Genomic DNA, 19,625 nt, shown 5'->3' with positions numbered 1-19,625 from the left:
CAGACAATGAATTCAGAGTCTGATGTAGAAAACATCTGATTTCCATACAAACTATGAGATAAAATAAGGCAATCATATACTTTAACAACTTTTATGGGAAAGATTAGTATCATGGACTTTTAAAATACGGTTTCCACTAATAATCCTAAATTAATTTCAATCCTATTCCTAATAATTGGTACTTGAGAAGGAATTTAAGATAATATTTAAAAGTTAATTAAAAACAGTGTAAGCATTCATGTCAGTCAAGTGTGACCTTTGCTCTACAATGCATTTAAATGCATGTCACCTTGACCTGTAACACAGCAATGTAAAAAATTTTGGTCAATATAAATCAAATGCACACTAATTTATTCAGCAGGTTTCCTGGTATCTGAATCAACATCAGAAATCTAACCAGTATTTGTTATTCTGTTATTGACAAAAGGAAGCATATTTAAATGATAACAAGTACTCATGGGTGTCATTTGGAAGTTAAATTGTTCCCCAAGGACAGCTTCCATAAATGGTTTCACTTAAAGGTCATTTACCACCAAATTATGAACAACTGTTGCATTTATTAGTGCAGGCTCAATAGTTGGGAAGCTGCAGTCATCAATTTTTACTGACAATAAGATCTAATTGTTCACTGATACTAAACATGAAAAACAGACCCTTTCTATAACTTTTATTCCCTGCACTGTGATCACATTTTAAAAACTAGGATACAAACTTTAGTAGGTATGCATTTGATGCAAATTTTAGTAGATAGGCATTTGATTAAAAACCTTCCAACTGCAGGAAAAACACAACATTGTTTAAAAGAAACATCAGATATTAAAATATAAAAATTTGTCTTCTCATGTTACATGCATCTGAACTAAAACAAAAGGGAAAGAAATAAAATGAAAAGTATGTTTCACTTTTAGGAGAGGGTTGATGGTAAATTTGATGTGTCAACTTGACTGGACCATGGGGTGCCCGGATATTTGCTCAAACATGATTCTGGGTATTCCTATAAGAATGTGTTTGAAGGATATTTACATTTAAATCTGTAGACTAAGGTAAATAGGCCTCCATAATATGGGTGGGCCTCTTTAAATTTCAGAGGCAAAATATTCCTCATTAAGGTGTATTACTCCAGGTCATTTACCAAGTGACCTCAAAAGGTTCCAGTTTTGAGTGAGGTCCAGACTAAGGGAAGCCTCAGCAACAGATCCAGACTGCCATGTAAGAGGCTCTTCTACTTGGGCCAGATGATACAGCATACACAATGGTACTTGAAGTGTCAGTAGCAACTAGGGAGGTTGCCAATAGGTGAACTGCACCCCAGGCCCTCAGAATTTTGGAGCAAATCTCTATATCTTCTGAGAATAATTTACTTTCCCTTTGAGTAACAGCTCTTAGCCTTCTACTGGGACTTAGTGGAGACTGAAAGCTTAACCAAGGGCTAGTAAGTTACCATGAGACCTGAGCTATCCATCATGGACAGGGTGTTACCTGACCCACTAAACCGTAAAGTGGAGCATGGACATCAGCTTTCCACCATCAAATAAAAGTGATATACATAAGAGATCAGCACAAGCAGACCCTAAAAGCACAAGTTACACAAAGAAGTAGCCCAAATGGCCAAGGGTCCCACTCTGGCTACACTGCCTTCTCTCTCTCAGGCAGCAATCCTGGCCTCATGGGTAGTTCTCTATAATCAGCTGACAAAGGAATAGAAGACTTGGGCTTGGTCTACAGATGGCTCTGCCCAGTATGCAGGCGCCATCTAAAAGTGGAGAGCTATAGCACTACAGAGCCTCCTCAGGACACCTATGGAGAACTGTAGAACACAGAAATCTTCTCAATGGATAGAACTTTGGGTAGTACACCTGTTGTGCACTTTTCTTGAAAGGACATAAAGCCAGACATGTGATCACGCACTAACTCAGGAGCTGTGGCCAGATGGTTTGAATGAATGGTCAGGGATGCAGAATGCTAAGGAGCATTTTACTAAACAAGTAGATAAAATGATCTGTTCATGAACACCAGTCCCCCCTTTTACCCTAGTCACACCTGGTGGACTCATGAACAAAGTGATCATGGTGGTGGGGATGGAAGTTATGCCAACAGAGTCAACACTGAGCCCCCAGTAGGGTATCTTTCCCCTGGTGATCAGCCAGCTACCTAGTGGCAGGGTACACTAAACCACTTCTACCATGAAAAGGATGACTTTTTTTTTTTTTTAATTTTGGAACCAGGGATTGAACTCAGGGGCACTCAACCACTGTGCCACATCCCCAGCCCTATTTTTGTATTTTATTTAGAGACAGAGTCTCACTGAGTTGCTTAGCGCCTCACCATCGCTGATGCTGGCTTTGAACTCATGATCCTCCTGCTTCAGCCTCCAGAGCCACTGGGATTACAGGCATGTGCCACCATGCCCAAGGAAAGGATGAACTTTGGACCTTACTGAAACATATACTGTACACAATGCCTCAGCAAAATCTACCATTTGGAGACTTATATTGCCTTATTCACTGTCATACGGTGTTTCATACAGCATGCTTCTGAACAAGGAATTCACTCTGCAGCAAATGAAGTAATCAATGGGGTCCATGCTCATGGAATTCACTGGGCTACCATATTCCCCAACATCATCAAGCAGCTGGCTTAGCAGAATGGCACCACAGGCTTTTGAATGTTCTGCAGGGCAGGGGCAAGGTTCTCCAGAAGACTATACATACAATGAATCAGCATCTAATATATGGTACTGTTTTTCTCACAGCTGGCAATCGCAGGTCCAGGAATCAATGGGTGGAAATGGGAGTGGCACCACTCACCCTCATTATTACGCTAGTGACCCACTAGCAAAACTTTTCCTTCCTGTCCCCATGCCTTCTTGCTAGACTGGCCACATTCCAAAGAAAGGAATATGTCCACTAAAGGACACAACAATGATCCTTTTCAACTGAAAGCTAGGGCTGCTGCTTACCATTTAACACTCCTCACATCTCTGAATCAACAAAGAGGAAGTTGCTATATGCTAGCTGGGGTGAATGATCTTGACTACCAAGCAGAAATTGGCTACTACTCCATAGTGGAGGTAAGGAAGAATATGTCTGCAACACAGGAGATCCCTATGGTACAATATTACCAGGCCCTGTGATTAAAGACAATGAAAAACTACAGCAACACAATTCAGACATGACGATCACTGGCCTACAGCCTTTAGGGATGAAGGTTTGGGTTGCTCCACCAAATAAAGAAGCATTGGCCAGCTAAGGTGTTTGCTGACAGCCCAAGAAGTACAGAATGGGTAGTAATAAAAGGTGGTTACAAGTACCAGTTACAACCACAAGAGATATATAGTAGATATATATATATGTGTGTGTGTGTGTGTGTGTGTGTATAAAATGAATTATTGTTAATTTTCCACCATAGTACTTAAGTTACAGGTCAATAAGAAAAGTCAATAAGAAAAAGAGTAAAATCACTGAAGACTCTACCTCCTATTCTTGGAGAGAGATTAGTACATTTTTGGTTTTATGTAGGATAGCTGGATCATCTCTGGAGACTGAGTATAGTTAGTGTAAGGATTTTCATATGGGTGCCAAATTCACAAGGGTGGGTCTGTGATGATTAATTTTGTGTCAATGTCACTGGACCACAGGGTACATTCAAAATACCACAGATATTCACTCAAACTTTTCAAATTCAGCATGTCCCAAAATGGAACTTCTGATCTTTTCCCTAAAATTGTCTCTGCCCACATTCTTCCTCTTCTCAGGATTCAGTGCCAATATTCCTCCACTTTCTCAGACAAAAAACCTTAAAGTCACCCCTATCACTTTTTCTTATACTCCAAATCCAATTCCTTAGGGGATCCCCTTGACTCCATCACCAGAATCTATGCAGAATCCCACCATCTTTCACCCCTTCCACCTACAGAACTGTCCTAAACCATCATCGTCTTTCACTTGGACTATTAAAATAGCTTTCTAACTGAGCTTCCTGTGAAAGTCTATTGTCCACACCAAAATGAGAGGGATGCTTTGAAAACATAACTCATGAAACCAACAGGTGACCTCTAGGAGGACGGGGAGTTTTATCTGCTTTCATCTCTTCTATGGTCTCCACCTCTAGAACAGTGTCTGGCAATTGGTTGTTGATCAGTAAGAACTTACTGAATCACATCACTCCCCTGCTTCTGTACCAACCCTGACATTGCCACTTGGTCTAATAACTATGCCTCCCCCTTCTATCACTCCCTTCACATTTTCCCCCTCCTCATGCTACTCATGATCTCATCTCCTACTACCCTCCATTCCAACCCCAGTGGTTCTAATCCTAAAGCACACTGAGTATATCCTACCCGCTGTTCTCTGCACGTGCTGTTCTACCTAGAACTTTCTGCCCTAGATAACTGCAGGACTCACCACTCATCTCCTTCACAATGTCACCTCCTTCACAATGTCACCTCCTTCACAATGTCATATTCCCAATGAGGGCTTCTCTGATGACCCCTCAGCACTCTGTATCTCTCTTTCTTTGTTTATTTTTCTCCACAGTGCTTATCACTGAGATAGTATATGTAATTTAATTATCATGTTTATTCATGCCCCCCCTCAACTAGAATGAAAGTTCTTCGAAAAAGAGTTGTCTAAACAGACATTAATTGTTGTGTTCACTGTCAATCTAGGCAAGCCTGCCAATGGGTCATCAATAAATATTTATTAAAAAACTGAAAGACTTGTTGCCATTTTCTCTTGACATTGTAAATAATGCTACAACGAACAACTTTATATGTATATCCTTGTACATTTGTGAATACAGAATAAAAAGTGGGAAGGTTGGGTCAAAGGGTAAATATCTTATTTAATAAATATTGCCAAATTAATCTCCAAATCAGCCTCATCAACAGTGTTATAGAACCAGTCCCTGCTCACCTCCATTCTCATCAGTACTGGTGTTTTATTTGTTTTTGTGTTTGTTTTGTTTGTTTCATTATCAGTACTGGGGATTGAATCCCGGGTGCTCGACCACTGAGCTCTACCCCCAGCCCTTTTTATTTTGAGACAGGGTCTCACTGAGCTGTCCAGAACGGCTGGAACTTGTAATCCTCTTGCCTCAGCTTCCCCAGTCAGCCTCCCCAGTCTCTGGGATTACAGGCATGTGGAACCATGCTTGACACAAAATTAATTTTTAAAAAACCCTTAAAAATACAGCATGAAAATGAGTAATTAGTTGGTATCATAAGCAGAAAGGAAGGAATAACCTAAGTTATTTTAAAATATTGCCATTTATATAATAGGACAGATCTGAGAACAAAATAATATGTTTAAAAATAGTGTTAAGCTGTATTCAATAATCATGCTATTGATGGTTGTGCTGGTATTATATATAGGACACATTTATGTGTATAATGAGGTATAAAGTAAATTGTTAATCATGTAATATTCTATTGTCTCAGCAATTTAAGAACTAAGACCAGCGTGGGAGAAAAAAAGACACAGTTGACAACTGAAAGAACTCTGTTATCCTCAATTTATCCTGTATTTTATCTTTAAAAAAAAATGAAATTCTAGCTTTGACCACTGAAAAGATCTAGAAATTTCATAAACTCAGTACATACCTGGTGTTTCTAAATATCATTTCACAATAAAAGCAACCAAAGATCTTTGGAAAAAATAGCTAATTCCAGAGCTGGGGTGGGAATGCAAAAGAAGGGCCAGGGATATCTTGTTACCAAAAACTACAAAAGGTTTGCATTAATGGCACAGCTCTCAATTGAAAAAGGACAGACTTGAATTTGGAAAAAGATAAATGAAACTGTACGTAAAATGATAAATGTAAATAGATTGATAAATACGCCACATCCATACTTTTATAACAAATTTAGGTAAAAATAGATTGATATTTGTGATACCAATGAATTACTGCTCATTTTTAAATGTCTCTGATAATGACACTGTGGCTATATTTTAAAGGGGAATCGATGTTATGGTTTGTATATAAGGTGTTCTCCCAAAAGTCCTGTGTTAATGCAGGAATGTTCAGAGTTGAAATGATTGGACTACGAAAGTTGTAAACAGTCCATCCTAGTTTGAATGGACTGGATGGATGGTAACTATAGACAGGGACTGTGTGGGAGTGGCTGGAGGAGGTGGGTCACTGGGGATATGCCCTGGAAGGGTGTATCTGCCCTATGGCCTTTTCCCTCTCTCCCTGCTTCCAGGCCACCATGAATGGAGCTGTGCTTCTCTACTAAGCCCTTCTGTCATGATGTTCTGCCTCACATTGGGCTCAGAGCAGTAGAGTCAGTCCACCATGAATTAAACCTCTGAAACTGTAAGCCAAAATAAACCTTCCCCGCTAAAAGTTGTTCTTGTTGGGTATTTTGGTCACCAAGATAAAAAGTTAACACACTTTGTGTTTTAGATATATAAATATCTGAAAATATTTGCTTCAAACTGAAATGAGAGAGGTTGTATAAGAGGTAGTAAGAAAGAGTAAGAAACAAAATTGAGTTCATAATTTCAAAACCTGAGTTTATGAAGGGTCATAAGTCTCTACTGCTGTAAATGTTTAAATGTTCTATAATAAATAGCTACTTTTATAGGGAAGGAGTGAAGCAACAATAAAAATAAATAAGTAAAGAAATATACAGGGCTGGGGTTGTGGCTCAGTGGTAGAATGCTTGCCTAGCATGTATGAGGCATTGGGTTCAATTCTCAGCACCACATAAAAAATAAATAAAAATATTGTGTCCATCTGTAGCTAAAAATATTTTTAAGAAGAAATATACAAAGCAAAATAACAAGGAATGCCATCAAAAATCTAAAAACCTACATAAGAATGCAAGGTCTTGACAGCATGACAGTGACCTTGACAGCTTCTCTGTCCTGAAGGAATACAGTGGAGATGGAAAAGAATGGAGAAAAAGGAGAGATATGTCTTCCTATAGGCTCTATAGTATAGCCTAATTATTTATATAAATATTTTAGCTTTTATGACCATAAAGAAAAAAAGCATATGTAGTATCTAAGACTACAAAACTGAACCTTAATTGAACACACAGTTTGAAAGTTGTACCAAGAATACCAGTTAGTTACACGTAATTGTCATCTCTGAAGTACTTGCAAGTTTTTGCACAGGGTTTATTATTTTTTATAACATAAATATTTCTCCTGAAGTTTTGTTAACATTATTATCTTACATTAAAAAAGAGCTTAAAAAAAAAGTAAACTTCAAGGCAGTCCCTACATAAATAGTAGAAATAAATAAAAAACACAGCTAGAGATACTTTCTGGCACTTTGCAAGCACTGCCCTATTTTTGCAAACCAGTCCTATAAGTAAGGTAAGTACTACAGTATTAACCTCTTTTACTGATATAAGAAACTGGGAGATTAAGTAGCTTACCCAAAGTCAGTTGTGGACTAAATGGAGGAGGCAAGATTTGAACACAGACAGCCTGAGCCTAGCCTGGGTTTTTCATCATAAACTGGTGGACTATTATAAATAAGCTCTTGCCAAATGGCAAAAAATTATCCAGGAAGCATCTGAAATAACCAAAATTTAAGTTGCTCTCTACAGGTTCACCTCTAGTAATATGTCTGGATCATTTTTGAGACACCGTGTGCTATAACTTGGAACACTAACTAAGTATCAGATCACCGCAGACTGAAGTAAATGCAATGTGGTATTCTGGACTGGATCCCGGATCAGAAAAAAAGACAATAATAGAAAAACTGGCAAAACCCAAATAAAGTCTGGAGTTTAGTTTTAAATTATAAACCAGTATTAGTTTCCTTATTTTGACAAATGTACCACAGTAAGGCAGTATGCTAACAATGGGGGAACTGGGTGAGTGGCAAAAAAGAACTCTACTAATGTTCAACTTTTCTGCAAATCTAAATTTATTTCTAAATAAAAGTTTAGGGTAAGTAGAAAATAACAACTAAAAAATAACAGATTAAAATGCATTTCTACCTCAAAGAAAATAAATGGTGCCCTCATATTTCTAAGCACCAAATTTGCAAATATTGATCCTCTTGTACCAATTTTTATTTTTATTATTATTAATTATTTATTTTTTATTATGCTGGAGATTAAACCCAGGGCCTCATGCATGATAGGCAAGTGCTCTTCCACTGAGTTAAATCTCCAGTCTTATTTTGATTTTTAGATGTATGCACAATCTAGACTTGTTACTGTTCAAACTGTATTTTTTTTGTCCTCAAGGGTAAAGGAGATATCTGATCCAATCATTCAACAAATATTTAATGTGTGCTTCTGTTTTGTCCTTACCACATATTAGGCACTGTGCCAACTGTGTCCTTGTTATACAAAGGCCTCCTTCATCATATATGTTTATGATGGGTGATGGGAAGATTTTGTTGTGGACATTGTGGTCTTACTGACATCCTTCTGCACTTCTCCCACATAAGTGCCCACGGGGATGGGTGGCCAGAATGGACTGAGACATTCCCAGCTCCAGAGAGGCTCCCTATTTTAACTCCATCTGGTTAACCTATTCTCCTTTCCCTGGTGATTGGTTCAGGTAATGCTTGCCTTGGCCAATCAGCACAAAGAATTCCCTTGGCAACAGGATTGACTGAGAAACAGGACTAATAATAAGATATGAAAGGAAATCTGCTCAGAGCCTGTGAGGGGGAAGGGGAGCCCTTACCATTAGAAAATGCCCTCTCTCTACACAATCAAAAAACTAATGGTTGCAACTTTTATCACTATTTTATCACCAGGTAGAAGTTACTCTGAGGATGAAAACAGAGACTTGGTCAAGGGGCCAGGTTCCCTCATTCGACCTATCAGCCTCATCTGTGAAATTATAAAATGGCAACAACAATAAAAAGTAAATCACTGTTAATTCTAAGTAACATTGGCAATACAATTATGTTAAAAACAACTGAGGATTGAATGATATTAAGTATTGCCAATTTTACAGTAATATTTACATTTTGGTTATGTTTTAAAAAGTCTTTACTTGTCAGATATTCATAATGAAATATTTACAGGTGAAATTATGCCTCAGATTTGCTTTAAAATACTTCAGAATTGCCACGTATGGTGGTGCACATCTGTAATTCCAGCAACCTGGGAAGCTGAGGAAGGAATATTGCAAATTTAAGGCTAGCCTGGGAAACTTAATGAGACCTTGTCTCAAAATAAAAAATGAAAAATGTTGGGGATGTAGCTCAGTGGTAGAATGTCCCCAGGTTGCATCCCCAGTACAGGGGTGGGGCCTGAGAAGTAGGGGGACTTTAGAATTAAAAAAAAAAAAAAAAATAGAGAATGAGGGATGCTGAGTAAAATAAGAATTGCAAAATAATGAAGGTGAGAAATGGGTATATAATGGTTCATTATATTTTTCAATTTTTCCATTTTAATCCCTAAAAACTTTAAAACTTTAATCATCCCTGCATGCATCACAAGACAACGATAATGTATATATGAAGTTGCCTTATGTAATGAAGATCATGATATATTTTAAGATATATATTAAGTAAACAATTGATAGATTCCAGATCCCAAGAAAAAGATGTATTTGTACAAGGACAACTAGTGCTAATCATAATCCTGAATATTATAATCTCAAATGTTCAAATCCCCAAAAGATCAAAACACTTAGAGGCAAAAAAAGAAGAAAAAAAAAAAATACAACCCAAATCACAATCCCAAATGCTAGTAATCATGAAAGCTAAAATTCCCCAAATTGCAATTTCCATTGGGGAAAAAAGTTATAGAAGAGGGGTAGAAAGCTGAATTCTGGAGGATTTGGTCAATTTTTAGTCATAGGAGGAGAGGTGTAGCACATTACATGGAATGAATACCTACTAAATCATTATTTGGGGTTTATCTATTAGAGGTTTCCAGAGGGTATTAGTGAAAGATAAACCATATTTATAAAAGATAAAATTTCTCAAAACCCAGCTCTGTGACTATCCACATGGTAGTTACCCACGTGGTTTTTAATCAGTCTTGTCAAGACTTAGGTTATCTGTCTCAGTATTTCAGATGATCACAGATAAAAAGCTGGGTGCACACAAAAGCTGGGTGCACCAATCATACTGACTTGCATTTATAGATTTCTCTTGACCCATTTCTTTATGAATCTGCTCATAACTGTTACACTCATTCAAATGTTAGCATACTGGAATGTTTATGCTCACAAAAATATGCATTTTTTTACCCATTTTATTGCATAACTTGGCTTGTGGAGTGTTCTGTCATGTCTATATATATATATATATATATATATATATATATATATATATATCTTAAATAAATCCATTTTTTATAAATGCAAATAAGTATCTTTTAAATAAATTTTAAATTATTTTTCCAGAACTGTATTTAGAAATTTGGGTCTCTGGGTATTTATTTTAGGTTTTGGGGCTTTTGATCCTTTGGGATTTCATCTTTTGAGTATTATTGAATTCAGGACTATGCCTGTCCAAGTTATGGCCCAAACATAAGCACAGCATATGCAGACAGTCACAGATATTTAAAATGGAATTGAAAAACTTCCTAAGTCAATGCTTTGATTTTATATCTATGAAAACTGAAATCTAGTAATTTTGACTTTTGTGTTGTTACCTAATTCTAGTTTTGTTGTAATTCTAGTTTTGAGTTTTGTTATTCTTACAAATGATGCATTATAAAATGGAAAAGACTTGCCTCAACTGGCCTCCAAGTCCTGCTTATTCTCTGGTTTGCTTATTCTGTTCTCCTCACATCGCAAGACCACTCAGCACTCTCCCCTTGTAAAGCACACTCACACCTTCTCTTCCAGCCTCACACATCTGGATTTCTTTCTCCCTACAGATGCTATGCTAAGACTTCTTCACTCACACAAGTTCCAGGATTTACCCTCAGCTCTTCCTCTTTCCCTACTCACTCTGCCTGTGTTTTTCATCTTCCTGTGCTGAATGATCCCTTAGAGCTGTATTTTTAGCCCAGACCTCTAAATACTCTGAACTATACCTATCACCAAAAAACCCAGCTGACTTCCAATGAAATATACCCCTGCTTCCATTCCTATACTGGCATCTGTATCCATGGGAATCACTCTGCTGCCTCATATCCAGTTACTAGGCACTGGAGATTCTTATAGTCATCCTGTCCTTTCCATGTTCAGGCCTTCATCCTCTCCATCCTGGTTATCTGCAAGTGTCTCTTACTGATGAGAGCTCCACTTACTGCATGGTCTGAATGTTTCTGTCTTCCGCAAACTCATAAATTGAAATCCTAACTCCAAAGTGACAGTATTAGGAGGGACAGCCTTTGGGAGATGACTAAGTCATGAGGGTAGAGGCCTTTAAATGGAATTAGTGCCCTTATAAAATAGGTCCAAGGGAGTTCTTTACTTCATCCCCCACAGGAGGACTCAGCAAGCAAGCATCATCTATGAATCAGAGAATGGGCCTCCACCAAATAATGAATCAGCCAACACCATCATTTTCTGCTTCCCAGCCTCTCACAGGAAAATGAATTTCTGTTATGTATAAACTAACCAGCTTTATGGTATTTTGTCACCACAGACCAAATTGGTTAAGACAGTCATCCAAAAGTAAAGCTAGTCATGTTACTTCCTTCCTTAAAACTCTCAGAAGACTAACTGCCTGAGGTCATAGTCCACGCTCCCTTTCTAGCAAAGTTCTTTCTCCTTTTAGAGCTCTCAAGACTCCTGACCTGGTTTCCCCAACTTCTTTCTGGAATCACTTTGCACAATCCCTGCTACTTACTTGAGATTTGTCTGCACTTGCCTCTTACCCAATCCACGGAGCTGCTTCATGCCCCAAGATCATTGCTCTGCTGATTTTCTTCTGCCACTAGAAGATTCAATCATTTATTATTCAAGAGGCACATGCTGAATCCTCACTATGAGATACAGTCCACCAGGGAACAGTAAACAAGTAAACTACTGGGGAGGAGAAAGGCATAAAAGACTAATCTCCCCAGAAAGTAACATTTGAATTTAGTTGTAGTAACATTTTGCTACTACAGTATCTGCAGTATCCTTTCATACTTCTTTCATCTGGGAGTTTAAAATTCCTTGTCCCTGAGATGAGATTTTTGCCCTGCATTTCCTCTTTCTAAAATTCATGATCCTAGCAAAATGCTAATCAGATTTCAAAGTCAGCATTCCTAAGCACCCCACCCCAAGTATGCCCTCTGCACAGCAGAATTGACCTCTTTCCCTCCCTCAGGCCCTAATAGAAGCCTCCAGCAAGTGACATAGTATCCTAACCCTTCCCTAGGGTTGGTGCCCCAAGGCATTCCTGGGTGAAAAGAGAACCCTTAAGAGAAGGAATAACATCCTTCTCTCTCTTAATTCTTCACTAATACTGTGCAGCTCTACAGTAAATGTTTAAATAACCACAAAAAACAACAACAAAAAAAAATTCACTTAAAAAGGGCAAATTACTTTGTACATTAAGCATAAATTTTTTGAATGATAACTGAGCAAAATCTGTAAAAATATTAAAGGGCCTGAAAGTACCACTTTTACTTAATGTTTTACAGAAATCCTAGTAATGGACATTATAAAGCATGTACATAAATACTATTATTAATAGAGCATGTACATAATACCATTATTTAAAATAGTAATGCTTTAAAAAGCAGACATAAAGATGTCCTATTCTAACATTAACTATAATTGCTAAAAAATTAACAAATGTCAATGGCCAGAAATAGTCACCCAGCTAAACAAATTATGGTACATTGCTTATTAAAAGATTCCTTCACTAACAGTCACAAGGAGAAGGCTGGAGGTCAACCCATTTATGTTAAACTAAAAGATGTCTGTCCATATGTTAGGGGATAAAGGCTGTAGTAAAAATTGGTTATTTATTCATTAAAAAGATATTTTCATAATATGGGAAAAAATATTTAAGAACACCCTCCAATATTTCATCTCTTGGGGCATGGAACTCTCATGAGGCAAGAAGAACCATTCATTTCTACTCTAAACTTCCTGACACTGAATTTGTTAGAATTTGTTGTAACATTTTAAAATTTTAAATACAAAGTATACACTATTTTACTAGTTACATATTTAATAAACATGATATATTTTAATTCTTTTTTTTTCAAGCTAAAATATTATTCACAGCTGGGTATAGACCCAGCACCTGGAATAGGAACATAGAGCAAGCACTCAATTAATATTTGTTGATGGATGAATCATGGCTCTACAATTATAAAACCTGTTATTCATGAGGAACAAAGTGTCTAACAGCCACTTCACAAACACATAAAAGAAAGGTATCTTAACAGTTTGGCTAACAATCTGGGTTATATACTTTTTTGTTAAGTATTAACTTTTAAAGAGCACACAAACTCTCATCATACAAGCAATTTTCCAACTCTTGCAAATTTACCCCAAAAAGGGGCTCCTTCAAATCAGTTTAAATCAAAACTGGAGTCCGGAATATACCTGGTCACACATACAAGCAAATTTTCACAGCATGGGAAACTAAAATTTCTCAGTATCCACACAATTACTACCACCACCTCTCAGGCCTTATCTCTTACCCAGCAGGGAAGAGGAGACATCTATTTCAACTTTAAACTTTTCTATCAAGGAATTTGTTACAATTTGACTTAAATTTTTAATATTTAAAACAGAAACATAACTGCTAAGTAATAAATACAGGAAAACTTTGAGGGGTGGACACAGATCTTCTATTAAAAGAAAATTAATAAGGAGCAACGAACCTTCCCAGTTTTTTTATCTGCAAGCTCTAAAACAATGCTCTCCAAATGAAAGGCCCTGTCATTGCTATTGATGGGAGAGGCAAGATACTTGGAAGAATCAAAGATAACCAAGGTTGTAAGCTTAAGAAGCTGGGATAAAACCTCCAAGGGCGGGGGGAACCCTGAATGGGTTCAAGTCCAATTGTTTTTAAGGAAATATGGAATATTTAACCAGACGTTAACCCAGTGGAATGGATTTACATAAATAATGGCCACTATTGAACATAGCTTCCTCACTGAAATTTCCTCCCCATGAAAAGCAGTTTGAGTATTTATTTTGGAAAAGCTGGATCCAGAAAACTACTTAATTCTAAAAATCCTCATACACTCTGTATTTTTTTCTCCCAATCACTGCTCTTAATTCTAAAATCATCCTTTGTGAGGGTGATTTAGTTTTTGCTAGGAAAGCATAAGGACTTAAATAGGCTGTTACCAAACACCAACAATATTTAGAGAAGGGAAGAGACTTTAAAGTACTTTACCAAATTAATATCATTGGTGCTTTGCAAGTGAGTGAATTAGCTGTGTATAAAATTAATAATCCTGGAGCTGGGGTTGTGGCTCAGTTGTAGAGCGCTTGCCTAGCATGTGTGAGGCACTGGGTTCGATTCTCAACACCACATATAAATAAATTAAATAATAAAAGTCCATTGGCAACTAAACAAAATTTTTTAAAAATTAATAATCCTTTCAGCATTCCCTCTGCAATCTTCCTCTAACCCTAAATACCTCCAATAGATTCCAATAGGCCCTGAAAAGAACATTATAAAAAAGTACATTTATGCCTGCTAATTCTTAGGCTAGAAATGTCAAGATACATCTTCGATTTTATAAAGACTCCCTACCATAACCATACAGCAAATATCCTATTCAACATCATAAAAGGAAGCATCATAATAGTGTCAGTAACTTTATCACAATTATTGCTTGACATTTTGCAGGAGGTCCTAACCAATGTAATAAGATGAATATAGGAAATAAAAAGTACGAGTATCATATAGGAAGAAAGAAAACTAATTAGAAGGTGACATGGACAATTAGAACTGAACTGGAAATGAACTCTTTCAAGGTCTACCCACCCTGATGTGTGTTTCCCCCACTAGCAATGCCTCTCTGCATACAGATGTTTAAATTCACTGGGAAATCACCCAACAATTCACTCATTAAACTTGTTACTGAAAGGGCGCGTGCCTTCACCTCTGCCCTTTCCTGCACTCTTTTGAGACCAGTCACCCCGTTTCCCATTTCCTGGTGACCACAGACCTACGTTATGGAACAGGTGCTCAGTAAGTACTTGATTTTGCCATTTCATGTCACTGCCAAACTAAATGAAGAAGAGGAAGAAAACTTTGGAAACCCTCTAAAATCAGCACATGTGTTTACTCTGGCTAAAACAGCTACAAGAGGTGGTTTTAAACAAGTAACATGTTTTTCATCGGAACGAATCCTACAGAACTTGGAAGCCACCATGAACCTGCCGCGAAGCTACTTCTGTCTGGACAGAGGGAGTAGCTGTGCCAGAAGAGAACGCAGCCCATCCTGGGCTCCAAAGGGCAGGCGGCGGGGAGAATGGAGAGCGCCGCGTCCGAGCACTCCAGTCCCCGCGCAGCTGCCCGGAGGCCCGGAGCCGGGCCAGGAGGGGGAAGGGATGGACCCCAAGGCTCGCGGGGCGCCCACAGCAGCCGCATCAGGGAGGGGCGCCCGTTTCCTTGACGACCGCGCCGGGGCGCAGCCCTTCTGGGCCGGGGGAGGGGAGAGGGGAGCGAGAGGGGACCCTGAGCAGGGGCGGCGGCGGCCGGAGGCACCTCCCGGGCGCAGCAGCCACGAGCAGGGTTCGCGTGGTCCCGTCCGGGCGCAGCCCGCGCCTACCGTGTATCCCCGCTCCAGGTCACTCTCCTCGTAGCGAAAGGACGGGATGTAGACCTCCATGGCCGCGCCAGCCGGCCGGCGGAGGGCGAGCGGGGGGCGGGCTCACGGCTGCGGCCGCCGCTCCGCCCCCGGCCCGGGCGCCCCGCCTCCCGCAGCCCTCGCCCGCGTGGCCCTGAGGCTGAGCTGCTGCGGCCGTGGTCAGCGCGCTGACCACTGCCCCCCGCGCTCTGGGCGTGCCGGGGGCCGGAGCCGGGACCCCGGAGAGTAGGCGTCGGGCTCCGGGCGCCTGGGTATCGGGCCTAATGGGCGGCAGAGATCAGCTGGGCCCGAAGGAGGCGGGGCCTGGAAACCTGAGTCTGCAGAAAAGGGGTGTGCGCGCCGCCGCGCCGGGCGCCAGGACAGGGCCGCACCCCGGCACTCCCAGCCCCTGAGGCTCCCTAGGGACCGAGGTTTGAAATTTGCAATGCGCCACCCCTAGCAGATTAAAAGACAGCAAAGAACAGAAAATGATGGAATTTTTAAAATTTTAATTTGGTTTGCTGAATTTTCGGTTTTTGCTCTTTGCTGGCATCAACAGCAATGAACCCTCCAACTTTTACTAAGATTCCTATTTCTCTTGGACTCAAGGGTCTGCGTCCTATTCTGAGTTAGCCTGAGTTAGCCGCTGAACGTGGGACTAGTATTGTACTGACATAAACCCTCTGGCTTCTAGCTCCAATTGTAAGCACTGCCTCTAAGTAACTGTAAAGGTTGAGAAAATAGAAGAGGAAACAAATAAATAAGGGGACCTGACTATGCCCCTTAGACCCAAACCTATCCTGAAAAATACCTAAAAGATAAGTGGCCCAGTGGAGGAAACTTGATTATCAAGTTATTCTAGGAAACACTGAGTTTTTTTCTTAGGTGAGAGCATGGAGCAAGATAGAAACTTGTAAGTCACTTGTGGGTCACTGAGAAGTGATTTCAGCCTATCCCTTGGGGTAGTTGGGGAAGCTACAAAACTGACCTGCCATTGAGCTTTTTGGGATACAGGGAAACAGCTGCACTTCATAGTTTGCCCTTGAGGACCAGAGGCTTTCTTACTTGACAAACTCTTATAGAGTTTACAGGGATCCTAAGTCATGGAGTAGAGGACTAACCCAGCTGCTTGCTCTAAGAACTTCCCTGATGTAGATCCTGCAAAGTCCTGTTAGTTTTATCTGAAATCCATTTTCATAGCCCAGAACCCATGTACTTGCAATCCCAGGATATAGGTGGCTTTTTCTCTAAACTCAATGATATGGCTGTGCAGTGCAACTAAGCCACCTTTATCCTTTTTTCTTTCTTTCTTTTGGTTTCTTTCTTTTTCTTTTCTTTTCTTTTTTTTTTTTGTTTTGTTTTGCTTTGTTTTTTTTTTTTTTTGTAAACAGGTTTGATTCACTTTGTTTTTCTTGTACAAAATCCTATGTTGTATCCATAGCTGGTTCCTGAGTCCTCTGCGCAGAGTGACTTTGCTGTGGTTTTTCCTGAGAGAGAGACTTAGTGAACATAGTCTCTTTCCAGAGGTCCAGGGTCAGATAACTGTAGGTCTCAGAGATGGCATCAAAGGTGGCATTGGCAAAATGCCCCTGTTGGCAGTGCTGCCCTGGAAGAAGTGTAGCAGTCATTAATAATGCCATCAGCAGTAGCTTCTTGGGCACAGAAGCTGAGATGGTGCCAGTGCCCCCGGAGGAGGGATGAGGTGCACCAGCACAGAACCACAGCATCCTGCCACCTTGCAAGGGACAGTATGGGGTGTTCAAATCTTGTTACCCCAGTAGCCTTTCCGCACAGGTACAATGGAGAGTTTAGCCAGCATCATGGCCCCTAAGATAGTGCTGGCTGCCTTCTTGGCATCCTTAACTCCTGGGTTGATATGACCATTGTAGTCTATGAAAAGAACTAATCTCTTGAACCTGGTACACTGACCAGAGTGAGTCTGCTTCTCCAAAGGCATTATCTTCAAAACCTCATCCTTTGTGGGAGGCCAACCTTATGGGTGACTGAGTTACACTCCCCAGCTGGGTGCTGAGGTGCTCAGTCACAGAAATGGGTGTGTCTTGCTACAGCCCCATGGGTGAAGCTATGCTCACCTGTTCCTTTGTAATACAACCCCTTGCCCTGTTTAGGATAGAATCTTCCATGGAAGTGCCTTGTGTGTGTCCCCTCCTCTTACTGTGCCCTACCCAGGTGTCAGTCAACCTGCTGACAGTGGACATAATGAAGATAGACTCAGCCCCCTGAAACCTGACCCCTTGCCTCATTTGAATAGCTTCTCCTCAATAAAAGGGGTCAGCGCTGCTCTTGCTCTCTCTCTCTTTCTGCGGACCCTTAAGGTCAGAGGAGCCGTCACAGCAACCCCAAAGAAAAAGGTATTTGTGTCTCTTGTGTGGTGATTTTGTGCAGCCCAGTTAGCCCAGTTTAACTAGAGTGACCCCTGAGCCTTTTAGTCGCGAGAACAGAAACCCGGCAATCCTTGAGTCATCCTCCCAGGAAAAAGTCAATGACCTCAGACTCCTTGATGGGCAGGGAGAAGAATTAGATCTCCAGGGATTTGATCTTCATGTCCTGGACCAGGCAACCCAGCTTGGTGGCAGGGAACACTTCTTGTAATCTCCCTTGACTCTGTGGGCTCTGGGGCCATCAACCCTGCCCAGACCACAGCTACAACCTTGGTCCTGGAGGCTGCTGCTAAAGCCTATATGGAAGCCACTGCAGCCTCCCATGCCAGGGCCTCCATATGCCACTTGCTGTTTTCCCAGAGGAGCTCTTTTCTTCTGATGGCCCAGCACCTCCTGATGGAACTAAACAGCTCTGTGGACTCTACTGTCTTGGGTTCAGAGCTTACCTTGTAGGTCGCCATAACTCTCTGGCAACTATCACCCTGCATTGTGATTTATGTGCCTTTCCCATCATGTTTCAGGCAAGTGTCCTTGAAAACCTTGTTATCTCCTGCTTAGCATAGTACTCATATTTACAAAACCAAAGAAATGCAGCAGGGACTACACTAGATAGTATCATATACTTTGTCTTATTTAAGCCTTTTTTTTTTTTTTTTTTTTGATACTGGGTTTTGAACCCAGGGGCACTATTCTACTGAGCTACATCTCTAGCCCTTTCCATATTTTGCCTTATTTTTTGAGATAGGGCCTCACTAAATTGTCACACTGTGATCCTCCTACCCCAAGCTCCCCAGGCACTGGGATTACAGTGTGCATCACTGCACCTGGCTTACTTATGCTTCATAACAACCCACAAGGAAGTGTGATAGGATGCAATAGAAGTGTAAAAAGCTTGGAAGTGATGTTTCTGCTCTTTATTTTCAAAATAATAACAGTTGATGATGGCAAAAGACACACTCCCCTGCGGTTTCAAGCTGGGTTAAAGCAGGTATTATAAGACAGGACTATGTACTGATGAAATTCTGGAGCCACAGATGCTGATCAAACTGTTGCTTCTGCTGATGATCTTTCTCCTCCTTCTACTTCTTCCTCTTCCTTTTCCTCATGCTCTTCTTTCTTTTCAGTTTTCAAAGTGTCATGATGTTACTCAGACTGGCATGGAATTCCTGGGCTCAAAACAATCTTTCTGCCTCAGCCTCCTGAGTAATTGGAACTATAGACATGGATCATGGCATCCAGCTCGATCAAGGTTTTCCTTTGCTTTCTACACCATACTTCTACAACAGTCTGCCAATAGCCTGTTATAAATATATATAAATTGTTGATAAATCTTTATTTTATTTATTTATTTATATGTGGTGCTGAGAATTGAACCCAGTGCCTCACACATGCCAGGCAAGTGCACTATCCCTGAGCCACAGCCCTAGCCCTTCTGTCATATATTTTTGAAATGGCATGGCTCAATCATTTACCCACTGGACTTAGAAGACAGAAATGTGAGGGTCCATGAAGATCTGACAGATGGTACAAATTAAATCTGTTTTCTGTATTCCACTAATGGCTGTGTATAATTTACTTTTGCCTTT

At 40.1% G+C, this 19,625-nt stretch overlaps 1 protein-coding gene and 1 pseudogene across 2 annotated transcripts in view; both read right to left on the bottom strand.

The window, feature by feature from the left end:
• The window catches only part of Snx24 (sorting nexin 24), a 157,714-nt gene extending 141,964 nt beyond the window's left edge, over positions 1 to 15,750 (bottom strand). The window contains exon 1 of one of the 2 annotated variants that reach the window (XM_046459993.2): positions 15,620 to 15,750. In XM_046459993.2, the coding sequence (XP_046315949.1) occupies positions 15,620 to 15,679 (60 nt within the window). In that variant the 5' untranslated portion in view covers positions 15,680 to 15,750. Of the gene's footprint in view, positions 1 to 11,733; positions 12,039 to 15,619 lie in introns of those variants that run through there. The other variant, XM_058584200.1, reaches the window with a different exon arrangement.
• A 1,311-nt stretch (positions 15,751 to 17,061) lies between these two features.
• LOC124103681 (small ribosomal subunit protein uS5-like) lies at positions 17,062 to 18,500 on the bottom strand (annotated as a pseudogene).
• Between the last annotated feature and the right edge of the window lie 1,125 nt (positions 18,501 to 19,625).

This window comes from Marmota monax, unplaced genomic scaffold, assembly GCF_021218885.2.
Source record: "Marmota monax isolate L192 unplaced genomic scaffold, Marmota_monax_Labrador192_F-V1.1 WCK01_AAM20220418_F8-fsc00006, whole genome shotgun sequence".
NCBI classification, from domain to species: Eukaryota; Metazoa; Chordata; class Mammalia; order Rodentia; family Sciuridae; genus Marmota; species Marmota monax.
Note: the sequence above shows the minus strand (reverse complement) of the source record. Positions and strands in the feature narration are given on the sequence as shown.